The sequence below is a fragment of the Microcaecilia unicolor genome, chromosome 1 (genome assembly GCF_901765095.1).
Source record: "Microcaecilia unicolor chromosome 1, aMicUni1.1, whole genome shotgun sequence".
NCBI classification, from domain to species: domain Eukaryota; kingdom Metazoa; phylum Chordata; class Amphibia; order Gymnophiona; family Siphonopidae; genus Microcaecilia; species Microcaecilia unicolor.
Window position 1 is genome coordinate 209,712,613 of NC_044031.1, and position 19,800 is coordinate 209,732,412.

The following is a 19,800-nucleotide window of genomic DNA, read 5'->3' on the forward strand; positions in this document are numbered from 1 at the left end:
CAGAGAAACAAGAAAGAAAAGCACTTGCTCCTGTGCAAAATATAAAGATGGCACATGCCAGGGATGGTGTTAGGGGATGGAACTAGGGCAGTTGTGCTTGGTTCCTTGGCCAGAGAAAGCCTGCATGCTGGAAGCTGAAGGAGCAGCCTGGTAATGGACTTTGGGGTCCTTTCCTAGATTTCTGTCCTGGACCCCAGCCATGTTTACCATCAACTTTGGCAAGATGTACATTCCAAATCCAACATATTATATTCACAACATTGAAAATAAAATATTTTTTATACCTTTTTGTTGTCTGGTCATTTTTTCTGAAATCATATTGGTCCCAGTCTCTGGTTTCTGCTTCCCTCTGTCTTCTCTTAACTCACTTGCCAGGGTCTCCTATTTGACATTTCTTCTTTCTTCATGTCCATCATCCATCTCCCATCTCTGTTTTCCTATATTTCCTTGTTCAGTATCTCCCCTGTGTTCATATCCCCTCATCCATCATCATTCCTCTGTGCACCTATGCACCCCATGCCCAGCATATCCCTTCTGCATTCCTATTCTCTCCCTTGTCTGGTATCTCCCCCCCCCCCCCCGTGTCCATATACCCCCCTCTCCAGTGTCCAGCATTTTATCTCTATTCTATACCCCCCCCCCCCTTGGTCAGGCATTACCCCTCTGTGCCCATGTGCCATCCCCATACAGCATCTCACATTTGTGTCCCTGTCCCCATGCTCCCACCTAATGCCCATCATCTCCCTTCTGTATCTGTATACTTCCCTATGTCCCCTTGCTCCCTCCTCCACACACACCAATGTGTCCCTCTCCTCTCTGATCCCACCCCCAACCAGCTTCTCTTCCTCTCTTTCCTTCCCCTTATGCATCTGGCTCTTTCTCCCTGCATCTCTCTCCCTTCCCTCTGCATATCATCATCTGCATATCCAGCACCTCTCCTTCAGCCCCCCCCCCCCACACACACGTCCAGCATCTCTCCCTTTCATCCAGCCCCCCTACATGTTCAGCACCTCTTTCCCTTTCATCCAACTCCCATACATGTCCAGCACCTCTCCCCTTCACTTCAACCCTCTGCATATCCAGCACTTCTCCCCTTTCCCTCCACCCCCCTGCATATCCAGCACCTCTCCCCTTCCTTCCACCCCCCTATATATCCAAAACCTCTCCCTTCCCTCCAACCTCCCCTCTGCAAATCCCAAAACCTCTCTCCTTCCTTCCAACCTCCCCTCTGCAAATCTCAAAACCTCTCTCCTTCCTTCCAACCTCCCCTCTGCAAATCCAAAACCTCTTCCCTTCCCTCCAACCTCCCTTCTGCAAATCCCAAAATCTCTCTCGCTTCCCTCCAACCCTCTGCCCCTTGCAAGTCCAGCACCCTTCTGTTCCCTCCCCTCCCTGCCTCCCCTTACTGGGCCAGCACGCAGCACCCCACTGACTTCCTCACCCTCTCCCACCCCTGCTGCAGCGCTTCATTTAATGTTGTCGGCGCTGCTGTTAGTTTCCCACCCCCGCGGCGGCGCTTTACACTTTACCTGACGGCAACGCTACAGATGCAGCGCTGACGTCCGACGTCCTGCTCCGGGGCCTTCCGCGTCCCGCCTCCGTAACAGGAAGTTACATCAGCGTGGAAGGCCCGGAGCAGGACGTCGGACGTCAGCGCTGCATCTGTAGCGTTGCCGTCAGGTAAAGTGTAAAGCGCTGCCGCGGGGGTGGGAAACTAACAGCAGCGCCGACAACATTAAATGAAGCGCTGCGGCAGGGGTGGGAGACGGTCACGGCAACTGGATCTGCTTCTGGGCGGGCCTGAGGCTAAACTGGGTGGGCCTGGGCCCATCCAGGCCCACCCGTAGCTACGCCCCTGGCTCAGACCGATGGTTCATCTAGCCCAGTGAACTGCCTCCAACAGTGGCCAATCCAGGTCACAAGTACCTGGCAGAAACCCAATTAGTAGCAACATTCCTCCTGCTCTTTTTTTTGTTTCCAGCTCAGTGGAAATTATGGCTAGGATTTGGTACCATGAGCTTGTAAACACAATTACCTAGACTACCCCCTTACCCTCTTTGTGTCCTTACCAGATTATTCCTTCCTGGCCAGGAGGCATACATGAGAACTCCTTTCAGAAGCCTGCATTCATGGGATCCTATATTTTGCCACTAGAGATCACTGTTTTGTAATGACTGGGATTTCCTTCCAGGATCACTTACCCCAGCAGATACAAGTTGCAGAAAATGAAATCAGACAAAATATCCAGATCCCATAGAATGTGTACAGTTTATTATACCTACTTCTGTTATCTACTGAGAACTCCACTCTTCTGCTTGATCTGACAATTAGTTCAGTGTCCACACAATTTAACTAGAATGAAAAGTACTAGGACTGGCTGAGCAAGCGGTACTATCAAAAACCTTCCAATGCTTTGACTTTGGAACAAATGTAAGACTAGAAAGAAACAGGTGGAATAATCCAGATTTTGTTCTGAATGGCTGATTGATTAAGACCTTGTTCCAGTTCTGAGTTTTGGTAAATCAGGCAGTGGAGCAGAATGAACAGATAACACTAACCTTGTGGAAGGAGAGTTTTGAAAAACAAAACAGGGCTTGGTGTAACAAAAAGGTATAAGGTAAGGCTTTGATCCTAGAAGCTTGAGAAGGGGTATACACTACAGAAATACTGTAAACAAAGGGACCAACTTGAGGAGACCTCCACAAAAGTGGGGAGCACTGTTCTTTAGATCTGGAGAATAGGATACAGTTACTGATCAGCTCTATCACAGAGCTGTAAAGTTAACCATGTCCAGGAAAATGATTTAGGTCAGACCAGGATTTCTAACAACCCTGTTCTGATGCATTATGGGATCATCAACACTAATTTCAATGGATAGAATCAGAGACTACACATACCACACTGCTTTTAGGATGTAAGTTCAAAAGCCAGGATTGGTCAAAGAGTCTCCCTCCTTGCAATGGGTTTCTTGGCAGTTCTGCTATCATGGTCTATGTGTGACTTCTCTTTTAGTTCCCAGTGCTCTCATTTACTCAGTTGCATTTGGGTAACCACAATTATAACTTTGTGCCTTCTGTCTTCCTTTTCATGGTCCCATGTGTTCACTACTGACAGGTGATGTACATCAAGTGTGGACATAAAAATATAATAACTAAGAAATATTTACAAGTCCCCTAGATATAGCAGGAATCCAAACCAGTACCATAAGACAAAAAGAGGAAGGGAAAGCGACAAATTGGTATGTTGGAGAACAGCAGCACCATATGCCAGATAGAAAAACAGACAGTATGAATGACCAACTAATTCTTCTATTATAATTGTCTGGGGTGTCCCCTCTGTTTGAGCTAGCAATTGGCTGTTTATTTTTCAATACTTCTGCTAGTCTTAGGACAAATCTTCTCACCTGTGCAGTGATGGATGGCTGAGGAGAACAGCTGCAGGAGGGTGACTTAATTGAACTGCAGTTCCTTGTAGCCAACTTGGGAAAGGGAGTTAGCCATGGAGATGGTTGTGGATGTTTCTCAAGGGGATAGCATAGTAGAGAATGACGGACAGGAGATCTTTACTTTATATCAGTGTCTTCAGTCTTCCTGTGCTGTGGGTGGTAACTCAAAAGAAAATGCACAGAATGCTGGTAAGGCTCTTTATTGCAAAAATATGTCCAGTTATTTTAGTATGTTGTGGCTTCTGATGCACTTTTTACCTTGACTCTGTCCGGCTCTGTGAAAGTGTGGTGTAGCATGAATAATGGGTCTACCAAAGCACTATGGCAGTGGTTCCTAAACCTAGTTCTGGAGGCACCCCAGCCAGTCAGGCTTTTGGGATACCCACAATGAATATTAAAGAGAGGGATCTGCATGCACTGCCTCTACTGCATGCAAATCTCTCTAATATTCATTATGGATATCCTGAAAACCTGACTGGCTGGGGTGTCTCCAGGACTAGGTTTGGGAACCACTGCATTATGGACTGGATATACCATCCCTTTTGTTTCTGGCTACAAATAATGCTTCACTTCCTTAAGTCATTATTCACATTTAAAACAGTCATTAAGACTTGGCTGTTTAAGCAAGCCTTTAGTAAATAGCAGGAAACTGATGTGAACACAGAAATTGTTCTGTCCTTTCCCCTCTCTCTCTTTTTTTTTTTAATCTAATTTGTGCTGGTGTCTGAATCGTGGAGTTCCTTTCTTGCTGTTATTTAGTCTGTAAACCGGTTAGTTCTGTTCTCAGTAATAGTGGTATAGCACATTTTGAATAAAGACTAAATGTTAATGGCTTCTAAATCCTGCAGCAAAAGAACATAGGATAAAGTTCTTTCAAGGTGTGGAAATTGATTCCAGAATCTCTAACTCCAGGGGTAGCAGTGAATTCTCTGTTTCTTTTTTTTGGTTTTAAGCTGGAGGTATATTAAAAGGTTGTTTTCTTCTTTAAGGGGTCCTTTTACTAAGCTGCAATAAAAAGCGCCCTGCACTAGTTTGGGTGTATGAAATTGGTATGTGCTGGGCCACTTTTTACCACTGTGGAAAAAAAGGCCTTTTTAAAATGGTGAGGTAAAATGGCTGTGTGCTAATATTAAAATTAGTACATGGCTATTTACTGCCTGAGCCCTTACCACTACCTATATAGTAGGCAGTGAGGGCTCATGTGCTACTCATGTGGTAATTGGGCAGCGAGTAGCAATGTTGCCACCCTGCTGATTACCGCAGGGAATGCCCCTCTCCAGTGGTAGAAAATTATTTTCTACTGTGGAAAACTGTGCACACCAACTTCAGAACTACCGCCAGGCTCCCATGCTACCCCAGAGGTAGGGCCAATTTGGCATGTGCTACTTGTGTGGTAACTCTATTGTGGCTTAGTAAAAGGGCCTCTATTATAGGAGTTCATGTACTAAATAACTTTCGCATTTTATATGGTGCAAAATCTTTCTTTGTTTAGGACCCTGCTCTTCTATACTGTCTTCTGAAAGATTCTACTTTTATTAGAGTGGAGAATAATTTTGGTAACTTGTTTCTCTTTAGCATGTGGTAACATTCCTGTTCAGAGAAGCAGGTTGTTTTTATTTTGTACCTTACAGGAAAATGTACATTATTGCTTTTTTGTTTTTTTAATTGTACTGTATAGAAAGCCTTGTGTTTATAAGGATTCTAAGTTTAGTTTTTGTCAGCATATTTCTAGTTCATTATCACATGCTCTCTGTTTGAGGGGTTTCTTTGGCTTGCATGTGTAACTAGGGGTGAAGTTTTTAGCTAGTATAGTTTCTGTGTAGGGAATGTATTGTGTAGGTCTAGCTCATTCTGATTTCCAGCCTCCACTTCCCTGATGTGGTTTGGCAGGTTTGTTATATGTTATGTGCTCTTTCCCCAGGGTTTTGTGTTATTTGGAGTGCCTGCTAGTAAGAAGTGGTTGTCGCTGCTAGTGAAATGATACTAGAGTTAGAGTATTCTTTGGTGAGTAATAAGTGAACTCATCCTAAATCTGACCTGAATCTTCTTAGTGGTGTTTCATGCAGTTACAAAGCATCTGCTCTGTTGGAGGCACAGGATTTAAGTAAATAAGTATTGCCAAACTGGGACAGACCAAAGGTCCATCAAGCCCAGCATCCTGTTTCCAACAGTGGCCAATCCAGGTCACAAATACTACTACTACTATTGATCCCAAAAAAGTCCAAATTTCAGTTGAGGGGAGGGGTTTTTGTTTTATGTAGCTTAGAGATACTGATTAGACACCCCCCACCCCCCAGAACTCACTTGAATATAAAATGACCTAGTCGATAACTGGCATTTTTACTGGGGGGGGGGGGGGTTATCTGTTAATAGGCTTCTTTTTTGCATATAGAGCTAAAGATTTTTGGGGCTGTTTTTTTTTTTTTTCATTCAGTGCCTTCATGGTTGATTTTAAAATGCACTTAGGCAAGGTATGTATGTTCTAGGTGGGTATACCTTTATCAATGTCTGAAGTGAATGGCTACTTCAGTTTACAGGAATGCTAAGGTAAATTAACATCTGACTCGCAGGGGAAGCTGTACATATACTGTTGAGGAAGAGAGGCCCTGAAATGGCCCAGGGTTTATGCTTGACCTTTATGAAGTAACCCACAATCTCTGTAGAAGAGAACAGGAACCTTAAGGATGCTTCAGGTAGGAATAGAGAATCTTTGTTTAAGCAGTCCTTCTTCTTTCTCCTGGTGGCAGCCATAGGGGATAAATAACTAGAATTGTTCTAGCTGTGTCACCAATTGGCATATGCTCAGGGGAAGCTAGGTGGTTTCCTTAGATTATTTAAGAACCCACCCAGCTTTGAGGTGAGAGGGTCTCTTCCCCCCCCCCACACTTTTTTCCCCCCTCTTCTGGATCCATCTCAAACAGACTGAGGGCTCAAAGGTGGGAGACTTTAGAATAAACACCAAGATTTTAGGGTCAAAACAAGAGTACCCCAAGAGGACATAAGAACACAAAGTTCCTCTACTTGGTCAGACCAAGGGTCCATCTAGCCCAGTATCCTATTCCAATAGTGGCCAGTCCAGGTTACAAATACCTGACAGAATTCTAAAAAGATTCCTTTCCACTTAATCACAAGGATAAGCAGTGGCGTTCCCTGGTCTACCTTAATAAAGGTGTATGGACTTTTCCTCCAGGAATTTGTCCAAACCTTTCTAAAACCCATCTTCATTAACTGCTTTTACCATTTGCTCTGACAAAGAGTTCCAGAACTTAAACATATGCTGAAATTTCACTTCTGAGCGTCTTCAGTACCTTGGCGTGTATACCATTTGGACTAGGAGATTTGCTGCTCTTTAACTTGTCGATTTGGCTTATTACATATTCACGAAGATTTCTTCTTCTTTTGTATTGTCACGCTCTCTGACACAAGTTGCTCCTTTATATCTTCCTCAGTAAAGACCGAAGAAAAGAATTCATTTAGTCTTCCTGCTATGGCCTTATCCTCCCTAAATGCTCCTGGCTTTCAGCCTGCAGTCTTACTACTCAAACATCACTAATTGTGAGAGATCAAACAAGATATCATTCTCATTGTTAAACTTAATCATACATTTACAGGGAAAATTCAGGAGAAATAAGACACCCAGAGACTGCACCCTGGGTCTCATGAGCAGGGGTTGCTTGAGGTTTCTTTGAGTAGCCTTAGCTACATCTGGAAACATATGCACTTTTAAGGACCAAACAAAGTATCTGTTTCAAATAGTTTCAAAGCCAGTCTCTATCATAGTGGAGCGCCATGGTGACCATCCAAGTAGAGGAGGGTCACTAATTCCTCTTTTAAGGACTCCAGAAACGCAGTTAGACTTAAACTAATTTCAGATATGGAGAAAGACGATCCATTTCACCATCCCCCTTGTTTCTTCTGAAATGGAAAAAGATAGAAAACTCTAGACACAGGGGGCATAGATTCCTTAGGAACATAAAGAATCTCTGAAAAGATGCTTCTTAAACATATCGTGCATTGATACTCCTAGTATCATAGGAAAATTAATTAACCAAAGGTTCCTCCTGCATATCTGGTTTTCCAAACTCTCACATTTTAAGCTCTAAACTCGGCCTTAGTCTTTCCACTAACTTAGTCAATCAGCTTGCTAAACTGAAATTGATAGTCAAAAAGAATTTTGTAGCACAGCTGTTATTCATGAGAATCCACTTTCTGCTCTAAAGATGCCATTATAACAGCCTGGTTTATACATCTGGGGAGGAATAGTCTGACGCAGAGAGACAATTTGTCCTCCAGTGTTCCTCTAGTGCGAAATATGCAGGTCTTACAGGCTCAGACTACAGCCTGAAGAGCTCTGGCAGGTACCCTATGCCATAAGAACCAGCAGCCACTGCTTGATCATCCATGACTCTGGGCAAGTCACTTAACCCTCCATTGCCCCATGTAAGCCGCATTGAGCCTGCCATGAGTGGGAAAGCGTGGCGTACAAATGTAACAAATAGTGATAGTATCTGTGGCTTCCACCCCGCCGGCTGCTATTGCAGGTACCGCATTGTGCTGTTCTGTTGCCACCAAAGCCATTTACTTCCACCTCTGGGGAAACCCCAGGGAGCTCTTGCCTTCCGACTGCTCACTTACGCTGGAGTAGTCCATCCACTGCAAGCTAGGACTTGATGGGGGGAATCTTAACTTAGGGGGAGAATGAAATGCTATTGCCCACCCGAGGGAAGGGTTGAGCTTCATCCTGCCTCACGCAACGTGAGCTACCCCCCAGTAGATGGAATGTGCACAGAAAACTTGTTTCTTACATTGACTCGAGACGAGTACTGGTTGCAGCCTCGGGAATTGTGGGTGCAACTTTCCTCTGTCTCTGCTTAGGCATTGTTCAGAAGTAACAATGCCTAAGCAGAGACAAACCTGCTTTCTGGGGTACAATCTTGTCTCATTGGTTTCTAGTACTCTAAGATTCATGTTGCACTCTTGTTCAGAAAAAAATACCTTTTTTAAAAAAAAGACTGCTTAGGGGAGTGGCCAAGATGGCGCTGACATGCTGAGAGGAGTGAGACTGCCTGGTATGGGTTGCTGAAGTTTCCTCTTGTTTTTCCTGCTATGCCTCATACTAAGAGAAAGGGGATAGTAAGGGCTTTACCATTACCTGCTCTTACTTCCTCCCTGATACAGCTTCGCGTTCCAGTGCCCACAGATCAATACCGGAGGGCGTTCTGCTTTGAGCGCTGAGGGAGGAACCTTGATGCTCCAAGAACATGAGACAACACTCTCACCTCCAGAAGCCGAAACACCACCATGTCTCACCGTGACTCGGAAAGAGAAGACGGGCCCCAACCTTGTGGAAGTCGCCCAGATTGGGGCCAGTGGTAATGGCTTTCCCTTGGAACGTTCAGTGGCGGTACTCATGAGTCTGGATAGGAAAGGATTGTTGAACCCTCCCGTGGTGGTTACGCTAGACACCCTCTGGCAGGCAATTGAGAGATCGAATTCCTCAGTAACAGTCAATTCAGGAAACTGCAAATCTTGTTCCTACAGTGGAGCAGCTCTCCAAGTCGATGGATAAATTAAAGCACGGCTTCAGTGATCAGGTACAAAAGTCTCAAATTGAAGTTTCCAATGTTTAGGATAACATGGCAGCAGTTATGAAGGACAATTTGATTATACATCAGAAAATTGAACAAATTGAAAATTATAATGTTTGAATTTGAGGATACTAAATTTTCCAAGGCCTGTTGGAGTCCTTCCATTAGAATTGTTTAAGAAATACCTCATTGAAGATGTAAAGATTTCCTCTCAAAATATTCCTCCTATAAATGAGGTATATTTTCTCTCTATGAAGAAGAAGCTGGGGGGGGGGGGGGGGTCTCCTGAAGATTTGGAACAGGCCCAGGAGGAGGAGAAAATGAATGATCTAAGAGACATTTCCCTGATCTTAGGAGATTCGTTATCAGAAGTAACCAATAGGGCTACACTATTGGTTTCATTGGTATTTGAGCAAGATTTCAACATGATTTTGAAGTTGTACTTTAAGAATGCCCATCAAAAGTTCTGTGGACAAAAGTTATGGATATTTCCTGATGTTACCAGATCCACTCAAGATAGACAAAAACGTTTTTTGGACATGATAGAAGAAATAAAGACTAAGGGGGTTACCTTTTTCTAGCTTATCCTTGCAAATGTATAGTGAGATATTTGGGAGTAGCCAGAAGGATGCTAGGCTGAATAGAGATGTGAGATCAGCAGAAGAAAGGAGGTGATAATGCTCCTGTACAAGTCACTGGTGAAGCCCCACTTAAGAGTGTTCAGTTTTGGAGGCCGTATCTTGCTAAGGATGTAAAAAGACTTGAAGCGGTCCAGAGGAAGGCAACAAAAACGGTACGAGGCTTACGCCAAAAGATGTATGAGAAGAGACTGGAGGACCCGAGTATGTATACCCTAGATGAGAGGAAGGACAGAGGAGAGAAAGATGTTATGTTTAATTTCTTTATTTTCATATATACAAAGACCAATACATCTTTGAAGGATACACCAACTTCAAATAAATCCACAACTGTAGATGAATTAACAATAATCAATATAAATTTCAAGGAAAATTTACATCAGTTTTTATAGTCCACAAGTATGAGAGATTACAAGGCTTTACCAAAGGAAGTTGGAACATTACAAAGAAATATAAATCAAATCAAGTTGAGTAGGCGGTTATCCTATTCTTAAATAGTCCAGCCTATCTATTTGTCATGCCTTCTTGCTGTCTTGCATCTAGGAAATTATTCAACTGTTCTGGCTCATAGAAAATGTATCTATGTTCTTTAAAGAGAATCAAACATTTACAGGGGAATCTCAGTTGGAAAGAAGCACCAATCCCCAGGACACTCTGTTTTAATTCCAAGAATTTCTTTCTCCTTTTTTTGCGTCCATCGAGAAATATCCAGAAAGATCAGGACTTTACCACCCAGAAATTCCAGTTGAATATTTTTGAAATACAAACGGAGCAATGATTCTATCTTGTAAAAATACAAACATAACTACTGTTGCTCTAGTTTTAATTGCCTCTTTGGATTGTTCAAGAAATCCTGTTAAATCCAGCGTCTCTGATGGAACTTCTTGAGTGGAAATTGGTTGTAAGGAATTTTGTTGTAAGCTCTTTTTATCAGTAATGTAATATATTCTCTGTAAGGGAGGAAGAGATTGTTCTTTGTATTTGAATATCTGTTGAAGAAATTTATGAAACATTTCTCTTGTGAAAATATATTTTGTTTGGGGAAAATTGAGTATACGTAAGTTTAAATTTCTTGAGGAGGGAGATATAGATGTTTAAATATTTGAAAGTTATTAACATAGAAACATTTTTCAGAGAATGGTAAATAGTAAACTAGAGGATATGAATTGAGGTTGCAGGGTGGTAGACTTAGGAGTAATGTCAGGAAATTCTTTTTCACAGAGAGGGTGGTTGATGCCTGGAACACCCTCCTGAGGGAGGTGGTGGAGAGAAATGGTGACAGAATTTTTTTTTCTAATTAGAAAAGGAATCGTATAAAAATACAACTTAAATGGTTGCGTATGTGCTTGCATGTCGAGTAGAGCTTAAATGATGACTCTGGCTGTGAAGAACTAAGGACAGTACTGGGCAAGCTTATACGGTCTGGGTGTTAGGATGGGCTGTAGAGGGCCTCAATGGAATGCGAGGACAGTGCTGGGCAGACTTTTACAGTCTGTGTCCTGCAAATGAGAAGACAGGCTTGGCTAGGCTGGAGTAGGCTTTGACTTCAACTTCAGTAGTTGGAACCTAAGGACAGGGTTGGGCGGACTTCTACGGTCTATGTCCCAGAAATGCCAGAGAGAGAGAGGATTGTGTATTTTATATCGCATTCATTGTTTGTTTAATCATGACTTGATAATGAGTGTGACTGGATTGGCCATTCAGTTCTTTATCCGCTGTCATTTATACATAACATTACATATCACTCTATTCCACAAAAAACTATGTAGTTCTATTATGGAGCACAAAAGAAAAAAAAACCGAAACATAATTCGGGAGGTACAATCAAAAATCTAACCAAAAAAATTAACTCGCATATTTGTTAAATAACAAAGCTTTCAGCTATTTTCTGAACTTTAAATACTCCCTAAGAGCACAAACTGAACCAGGGAGAGAATTCCAAAGTGAGGCTGCTTGATAGAACAGTGACGAGTTCAAATGTCTGATACTTTTAATCAGTTTAACTGAAGGCAACTTTAAAACATGTCCTCTGATTTAACTGTTTAGCAAGGGAAAATGATCAGTCAAATAAGAAGGCATATGTCCAACAAGGGATTGGAAAAACTATGAAACACAACTTAAAATAAGATCTTGCCATCGTAGGTAGCCAATGAAGCTTGCGAAAATAAGGTGATTATATAATCATGCCTTGTCAGCGAAAAAAAATAATTTAATACAGCAAGGTTTTGAATAGTCTGAAACTTTCTTAACACTTCCTTTGTTCAGCCAACATAAAGATTACAATAATCTAATTTAGATAAGACTTGCACTATTAAAAGCAAGATGTTTCAAACTTCCTATGAACAGCTCTTAACTTTCTTAACATACCAAAGGAACCTTTAACCTCTTGATTTATCAATGTAAGCTCATTATCCACTGTACTCCTAATAAGCAATTTGCAAGCTGAATCTTAAAATTGTTCTGCCCTATAGAAGAACTCTCTTTACCTAATATATGCTTAGGGGGAGCCTATCCGTAAAAGTTTTATCTGGGTTCAACAATAAGAAGAAAGACCGCCCACTATTCGACAATTTTAAGACGGGAACTATCTCATCATATCCCCTTAGGGATGGCATCAAAATAGTGATATCTGCATATTTAAATGTAAGTGCCATACCCAGAGGTTACAACAATAAATTAAACAGAACAGGGGTAAGATGAGAGCACTGCGGTGCTCCACAAAAGGTAGCCAGACAAGGCCCCCTGCATTTTAACCCTATAACTGTGGCTTAAAAGGAAACCCCTAAACCAATCTAACACTACCTCCTGTACACCAAACAGTAAAATCTCATTGTCTACTAAATCAAAAGCATTTGATAGTCAACAATAGCTTTGCTACCTTGACTCGGCAATTGTTTTCCCTGCGCCATTAAAGCCCCCAACTCAGTTTCTGTGCTGTACCCCTTAAAAAATCCTGATTCGGGTGGGTGCAATAAATCATACTTATCTATGTCTGATGCCAACTGATACATCACCTAGCTCTCTCTTATTTTTATTAACTATAGTATAGATGTGACCTGCCTATAATTTGATACTTCTTGCCCTTAGCATTTTAGATACCTGTGTCAAAATACCTTCTCCATGTTAAGGAAAAATGCCCTTCAGCAGATGGTAATTAAGCCAATCAGTCATACTGTAGAAGCCACAAATATAGAAGCACATCTCATCAGCCAAACTGGACAGGCATCCAAACTACAAGTAGATTTAGCATAACTTAACAATTGCCTGGTTTCGTTTATATCAATTAACTTGAATCTACTCAATTCTATCCACTGCAACATTAAAAATCTCTTTCTAAAACCGGTAATACTATAGATAAACACTGAGCTCTCAACATGTCAATCTTGCGTTCAAAAAAAATAAAGCCAACTCGTCTGCAGACAGAGACTTCATGCATCCTTCCTCAATCAAATGGTCAACTTTGGTCAATTTATTTTCAAGGCTAAATAACATAATTTATCCTCTCCAATTAACTTAGAGTAATACATCTTTCTTTTCAAAGAAACAGTATACTTTATATTTATTAATCATCTGTCTCCAACTCCTCTTATCATTTGGCTTTTTCCTCTATCGTCTCTGTAATCTTATATAGTTCCGTTTTCAGTATTTTCAATTGCTCATCAAACCATTTTACAGATTCTCCGAACGTTTTTCATCTTCCAAGGAGCAATATCATTCAACACATTCTCACTCATATCATTCCATTCACTCAAAATGGTCCATATTAAAGTTTCCTAACAACTTTAGTCCAAAATTCAGTCTGATCAATCTTACCCCTGGTTTTATGCATAACACATCTTTGTTTCCTATTGCCAACCTCCTTCCATCGAATGATAAAATCTATTAGAAAATGATCAGACCAAGGAACAGAATAACCTGAATTGAACTGAAAATTACAGTCCAAAGTTGGGTGCTAGAATACGCGCTGAGCCACTTTATATGAGTGCTTAGCCTGGAGTGTGCTTTGAAGAATAGCGTTGAGCATGCATTTTTCTCCTGGTGCCTAATTTTTGGCTTATGGTTCTTGATTAATTTAATAACATTGTATTAACCTTTATCTAATATCTAAAACTTATTAAACAAATTGTTCTAAATGGGTGGGATCAATAAATGTGTAAGTGCTACCCTAGTAGGGAAGCATACACTTAAAGAAACTTAAAAAAAAACACATTCTGAAGAAAAGTTTTCTGACAAGCCTGGGTAGTACATGATTAAACCAGAACTACCACACCCTCTGACCACAAAAAAGAACATTTTTTTTAAAGCTTAAAATGAGAACCCTTATCTTTATAATTTATGCAGAAAGAGGTCAAAAGGATGGCCCTGGTTTGATTGTATCTTGGGAGTCCTCAGGGAACCAAGATGACTCCAAAGTACCCAAGGGCTCTAAACAATCCAGATCACCTTTGGTCTGATGCGGCACATATAACAAACAGGAATTTAATGCAATTTGGCTTGAGTCGGGAAGACATCACACCTCAGAAATTTCTTTAGCAAACTTTTTGCTGAAAGCAAAGGAGTCTGAGGAAAACTGAAGGACCTCAAGTTCTTAGAGAGCTTTTGAAACAGTCTTTAAAAGATGTTTAATGTTTTTAATAAGACTTTTTCTATACCACCTTTTCTGGTGAAACGGTTGAGGCCATTTACAATAGGAAATAACAATTAAAAAAGAAAACAAGAACTCCATTAAAAATAGGACAGGCACAAGCAACAGTAGGGTACATTCACATTGAATGAATATGCCTCTAACTCCTGATCTGAAATGCAGCCACCCTAAACTAGGTGTCGAATTCCAACATGAAAAAATGGTTTATAATCAAGACTTTCTTTAAGGACAGTTTCTTGTGCGAAGGGAAGGGTGCTCATAACAGGGACGTGAGAAAAAAAAGAACACAATGACATACAGATTCCAAATGATCACAGGAGGAAGGTGAAAAGATAAGATGCTGTTCATGGATAGGTTGAAGCCAACAACCTGGAACCTGATAGCAGACACTTCATATAGCGTATAATGAGTCAAAACCAGAACTTTGTATGGCTATCTACTTGTTATTGTTTCCAGTTCAATCTTTAAGTATAGGAGAAATGTAATCAATTTTATGAGCTTTACTGAGAAACCTGGCTGCCCTATTCTGGAGGATCTGCTAGCGCTTGATCTAATATTATAGGATCTCTGTATGAAGACATTACATTCGTTACTTTACTTCTCACTTTGCCGCTTGGACTATTATAAAGTTTCAAAACCAAAGAAATACTGAACTGAATGGCATCTTCTAAGTACAAGAAAGCTTGTCTGCATAACTGAAGTCCCAATAGTTTGAAGAGTTTTTAACTTACGGTTTCAAACGCAAAACATTATTTATGAAGGTTTAATCCATCTTCTGATCCAAATCTTGAAATTTATCAACTATTTTGAGGTGGAAGTACATCAACCAGAAACAGTGCCCTAGAGCAGGCCACCTTTTCAAGTGATATATATATATCGATGAAGTCAAGGTCGAATCTTTTGAGGCGGCATCTTCTATGGAAAGCATGAAACTAACTGCTGTAACCTGTACAAGGAGAGGGTGTTTGGCACCACCTTGTTCCAAATCAGTGTAGTGGGACAAAGGGAAGCTGGTTTGGGCCACCTGAACTAAAGGAAGACTGGACAAAGCTATTGTGGCCCCCTGTTGATGACAATGTGTTTTTTTTTTGGTTACTATGTCAAAGACTTTTAGGGCCCTGTTTACTAAGGTGTGCTAACGTTTTTAGATTGTGCTAAAAATTAGAGTGCACTAACTGTGTAGACACCCATAGGAATGTTATGGGCATCTACACGGTTAGTGCATGGTAATGCTTAGCGTGCGCTAAAAATGCTAGCGCGGCTTAGTAAACGGGACCCATAAAGTAGATTGTGGTGGTCCTCAAGATTCCTAATTATCACCTATTCTTTTTTAATATCTACCTGAGTCCTCCTTTTCACAATTATTCAGAGTTTTGGGATTAGTGTGTTCTATTATGCAGGTGATTATTTTATTGGTTTATAAGGTTTCTGGGTCAACTAATAATTTGGTTCCCTTTAAAATGTTGAGGCTATATCACACTGGCTTAAGGAACATTCCCTTTTCCCTCCCCCCCCCCCCCCCCCCCAATTTACTAAGCCTTGTTAGTGACTGCCTTGTGCTAAAACCGACATAGCCCATTCACTTTGAATGGGTTGTATTGGCATTGCCACATGGCTTAGTAAACAGGTGGGTTTATTTGGTCTTTAATGTTGAGAAGATGGTGGAATGTTGGTCAAGAAGTGCACTTGTCATTTTTTTTACCAATTTTATTTGGGAGACCAATTGCAGTAGTCGATAGTTTTAGGTGTTTAGGGATTATTTTCGATTTATAAAACAGTCTTAAGCTGTCTTTTCAACAACAGATTTCATCAGTCGTGAAGAGAGGGTAATTTTATATTGTCAGTTGCATATTTACCCGTGGCCATTTACACCTGCTTATGACGTGGCATAAATAGTTGTGCCTTAATTTAAGCATGCAAATGTGGTTTTAATAAGAACATAAGCATTGCCATATTGGGACAGACCAAAGGTCCATCAAGCCCAGCATCCTGTTTCCAACAGTGGCCAGTCCAGGTTACAAGTACCTAGCAAGATCCCAAAACAGTACAATACATTTTATGCTTCTTATGCTAGAAATAAGCAGTGGATTTTCCCCCAAGTCCATCTTAATAATGGCTTATGGACTTTCTTTTAGGAAGTTATCCACATTTTTTAAAACCCTGCTAAGCTAACTGCTTTTACCACATTCTCTGGCAATGAATTCCACAGTTTAATTACACGTTGAGTGAAGAAATATATTTTCTTCAATTTGTTTTAAATGTACTACTTTGTAGTTTCATTGCGTGCCCCCCTAGTATTTTTGGAAAGAGTAAACAAGCAATTCACGTCTACCTGTTTTCCATTTGCTATACCTCAATCATATCACCCCCTCAGCTGTCATGGTACACAGATGCCAGGGAGTGGAGCAGCAGACTTTGATTCTGGGGAAGTGTGTTCAATTCCAACTGCAGCTCCTGTATATACTATGTAAACCGCTTTGAATGTAGTTGCAAAAAACCTCACTGAGAGGCTGTATATCAAGTCCCATTCCCCTCATTATAGAATAGGCGCTTTCCATGCTGTATTGAGATGCCTAAAAGGGGATGCTCTGTTACAGAATTGTCCCCTGAATATATAGGACTATGGGACCTAGTGTCAGATGTTTTCAACAACCTAATGAAGTATTGGGGAGTATCAAATATGATTGCTAACTTACGATTCTACTATGTAAGCACTTTTGCTCTGTGACTGTGGAATGTGTGGTCTGGCATCCATTGCTTCCTCCTTTTAGTTATTCCCGTTGTATGTTTATGCACATAAACTCTACAGGGCTCCTGAGATCAAAACTATTTGCCTTTTTAGTGTAAAAATGTAAATACTTTCCCCAAGACTCTTTGCAGGCTTTTGTGGTGACTGTTCACAATTATCTTCCTAGTATAAAAAAGCAGATTTGCAATGTGGTTGCCACTAATTTTCTTCTTATAGTGAAGGACTAACAAATCATTTAATATTAAACACAGATCTAAAAGGGTACAATTCTGTTAACTTTTTTTTTTTTACATGGCCATGTTCTGACATTGTCTATTGAAAACAGACTTTTCCAGATTGGGAAAATTCTTCTGATGGTGTAGTGTAATATTTAAGGAAGGTGCTGCCCTGAATCATGGATGGGGTTGAATGATTGATTTGTTTTTAAAACAGTCCCAGTGAGGTCTTAAGTGTTGGGCAGTTCTATCTATATATAGAACATGGTGTTTATAGCTAGTGTAACAGGAATTTAAACAAACAGGAAATTAGGACTGGAATACAAGCAGAAACTTGGCTTGCTCCATACGTCATATTTAGTTAGGGCAGTGCAATTCCTTTACTACCACAAGGTACTTCTTTAAGAATGACATTTACTTTTCAGGATTGTTCCACAATGATGGTTTGTTCAGGTGATTTATAGGAGCTGTTGAAAATTTTTGGTTTGAGTTTAGACTACTAAAACAACTTAGGCTGGTCAAACCCATAGCTACCATGAACAACCCCAAAAAGATGCTGCTTTATATTGAAATACTTTGTCTGTTGACAAGTAGGATTGGATCGGGTACAAAATGGATGATGTCATCTGGTAAACCAAACAAGTATAATTTACTGCATGGAAATCCAAGAAAGATACAGCTCTCTCTAAAGCAAAAATACCCCACAATACCTAAAGGTAGAGGAAAGGACCACAGCAATAATGGAATTCAACTTTAAAAAAAAAAAAAAAAAGCTAAACACCACCTAAGCAGTTATTCCTATTGTTTTATCTGGCAAAATACAATTAAATTAGGGGCTGTTTTACGAAGCAGCAGTAAAAAGGGCCCTGTAATAGCAACAGGGTTTTTTTTGTCACATGCTAAGGGCCTTTTTACCACAGCAGGTAAAAAGACCAAAAAAAGAAATGGCCATGTGGTAAGATTTCACTTACTGCCACCCACTGAGGTGGCGGAAAGGGTTGCTGCACTATCCCGGCGGTAACCAGGCAGCGCCGTCTGTATGTGTAGTAAGCCTATGGTGGGTTTACCGCCGCTTTGTAAAAGGGCTATTGGTCTTCTGGCACCCAGACTGAACAGCTCTCCCCAGACTTAAGTGTAAAATTCCTGAGGATGTGCAGCTCTTATATGGCAGCAGTCTCCTCTGTTTTTTTTATTTGCACAAATTCCATCTCCACCTGTGCAGTAACTTCAAGAATTCAGCCACAAGAGAGTAGTGCCAGAAATCTCATAAAGGGGCAAAACTTCCCAAATGTTCCCAAGCCCCAAAGAATTGCCATTTGGACTAAGACAGCTCATTATTTCTCTGCTGCCTTCAACTTAGTGGACCATACCATACTACTCCAATGGATTATATCAGATAGGATTACAAGATTGTCCTCACATGGTTCAAATCATCTCTCTCCAACTGTTCCTACATAGATAACTTTCAAAACGGTATGTCAACATCATTCTCATTAACCTGCAGAGTTCCACACAGATCTATTCTATGCCCCATGCTTTTCCTTGTGCCTCCTTTTACCCTTGCACAATCCTTAGGTTTTACATCATATGTTTATGCGAATGACTTTTCAGCTGTTACATGTCTTAAAACTCACTGCTACTCAAAAGATTGATAGCATTACTTATAATCTGTTATGGTTAACTGACTGGCTTCAGTATAATAAATTAGTCCTTAAGCCAGATAAGCCAAGATGTGTTCTCTTTTTGAAGTCCCCCAACGTTACTCTTCCTTTTATCCCTTTGCTCTGCCCTTATTCCTCAACAGCCACATGCAAAGATCCTAGGCATTGTTTTGGATGAAACACTTTCCTTCCAGCCACGAATTTCTACTGTTAGGCAAATCCGATCTTTAATACACCCACCAGCCTTGAAAATGTTGGTTCACTTATCAGCCAACTTGACTGTAATGTACTGTACAATGGTCTCAAGACAAGTGATTTCTAGTGTTTAGAAATTATACAGAACACTGCCATAGCATTTTGTAACCCCCTGTTAGTTTTGGATTACTAGATGAGTGAGTCCCTGTAGAGAATGACTGGGGGGTCCCCAGCCCAAAGGAGTAGTCTTGAAATAAAATGCAGACAGTGCTAGGAGTCTGAAGAGTGACAAGGGGGGTGGGGGAGGAGATAATGTTTTGCTCTTTAGAGGGGTCTTTGGTTGATTGATGGTCCCCTGCCACTGACCTGGAGGAGTAAAGGGGAATCCTATATGGGGGGGGGGGGGGGGGGGGGACACTGGCTGTGAAGGAGGAATTTGGGCTCAGCAAAGCAACAACTGGAGGAAAAAAGTGAGGAGAGCTACGGGTGGCCAGTGGAGAGACGCAGCCTGAGAACATGGGATAGGAGCTAGGGAGTGCCCATCTAAAGGCCAGGGAGAGCCAATGCAAAGGTCACCTTGGGAGGAGGTCAGGCCAGAAAGGTCTGGATCTATACAAGTGAGAGGAGCATAGCCTTTGGATACTATTCTCTGGAATAAGCATAG

General features: G+C 41.1%; 1 protein-coding gene across 1 annotated transcript in view; it reads left to right on the top strand.

Moving 5' to 3' along the window:
• The first annotated feature begins 3,498 nt into the window (after positions 1-3,498).
• Positions 3,499-19,800, top strand: part of LOC115472877 (mediator of RNA polymerase II transcription subunit 1-like) — a 128,355-nt gene continuing 112,053 nt past the window's right edge. The window contains exon 1 of the mRNA XM_030207404.1: positions 3,499-3,634. Within this exon, the coding sequence (XP_030063264.1) occupies positions 3,499-3,634 (136 nt within the window). The remainder of the gene's footprint in view (positions 3,635-19,800) is intronic.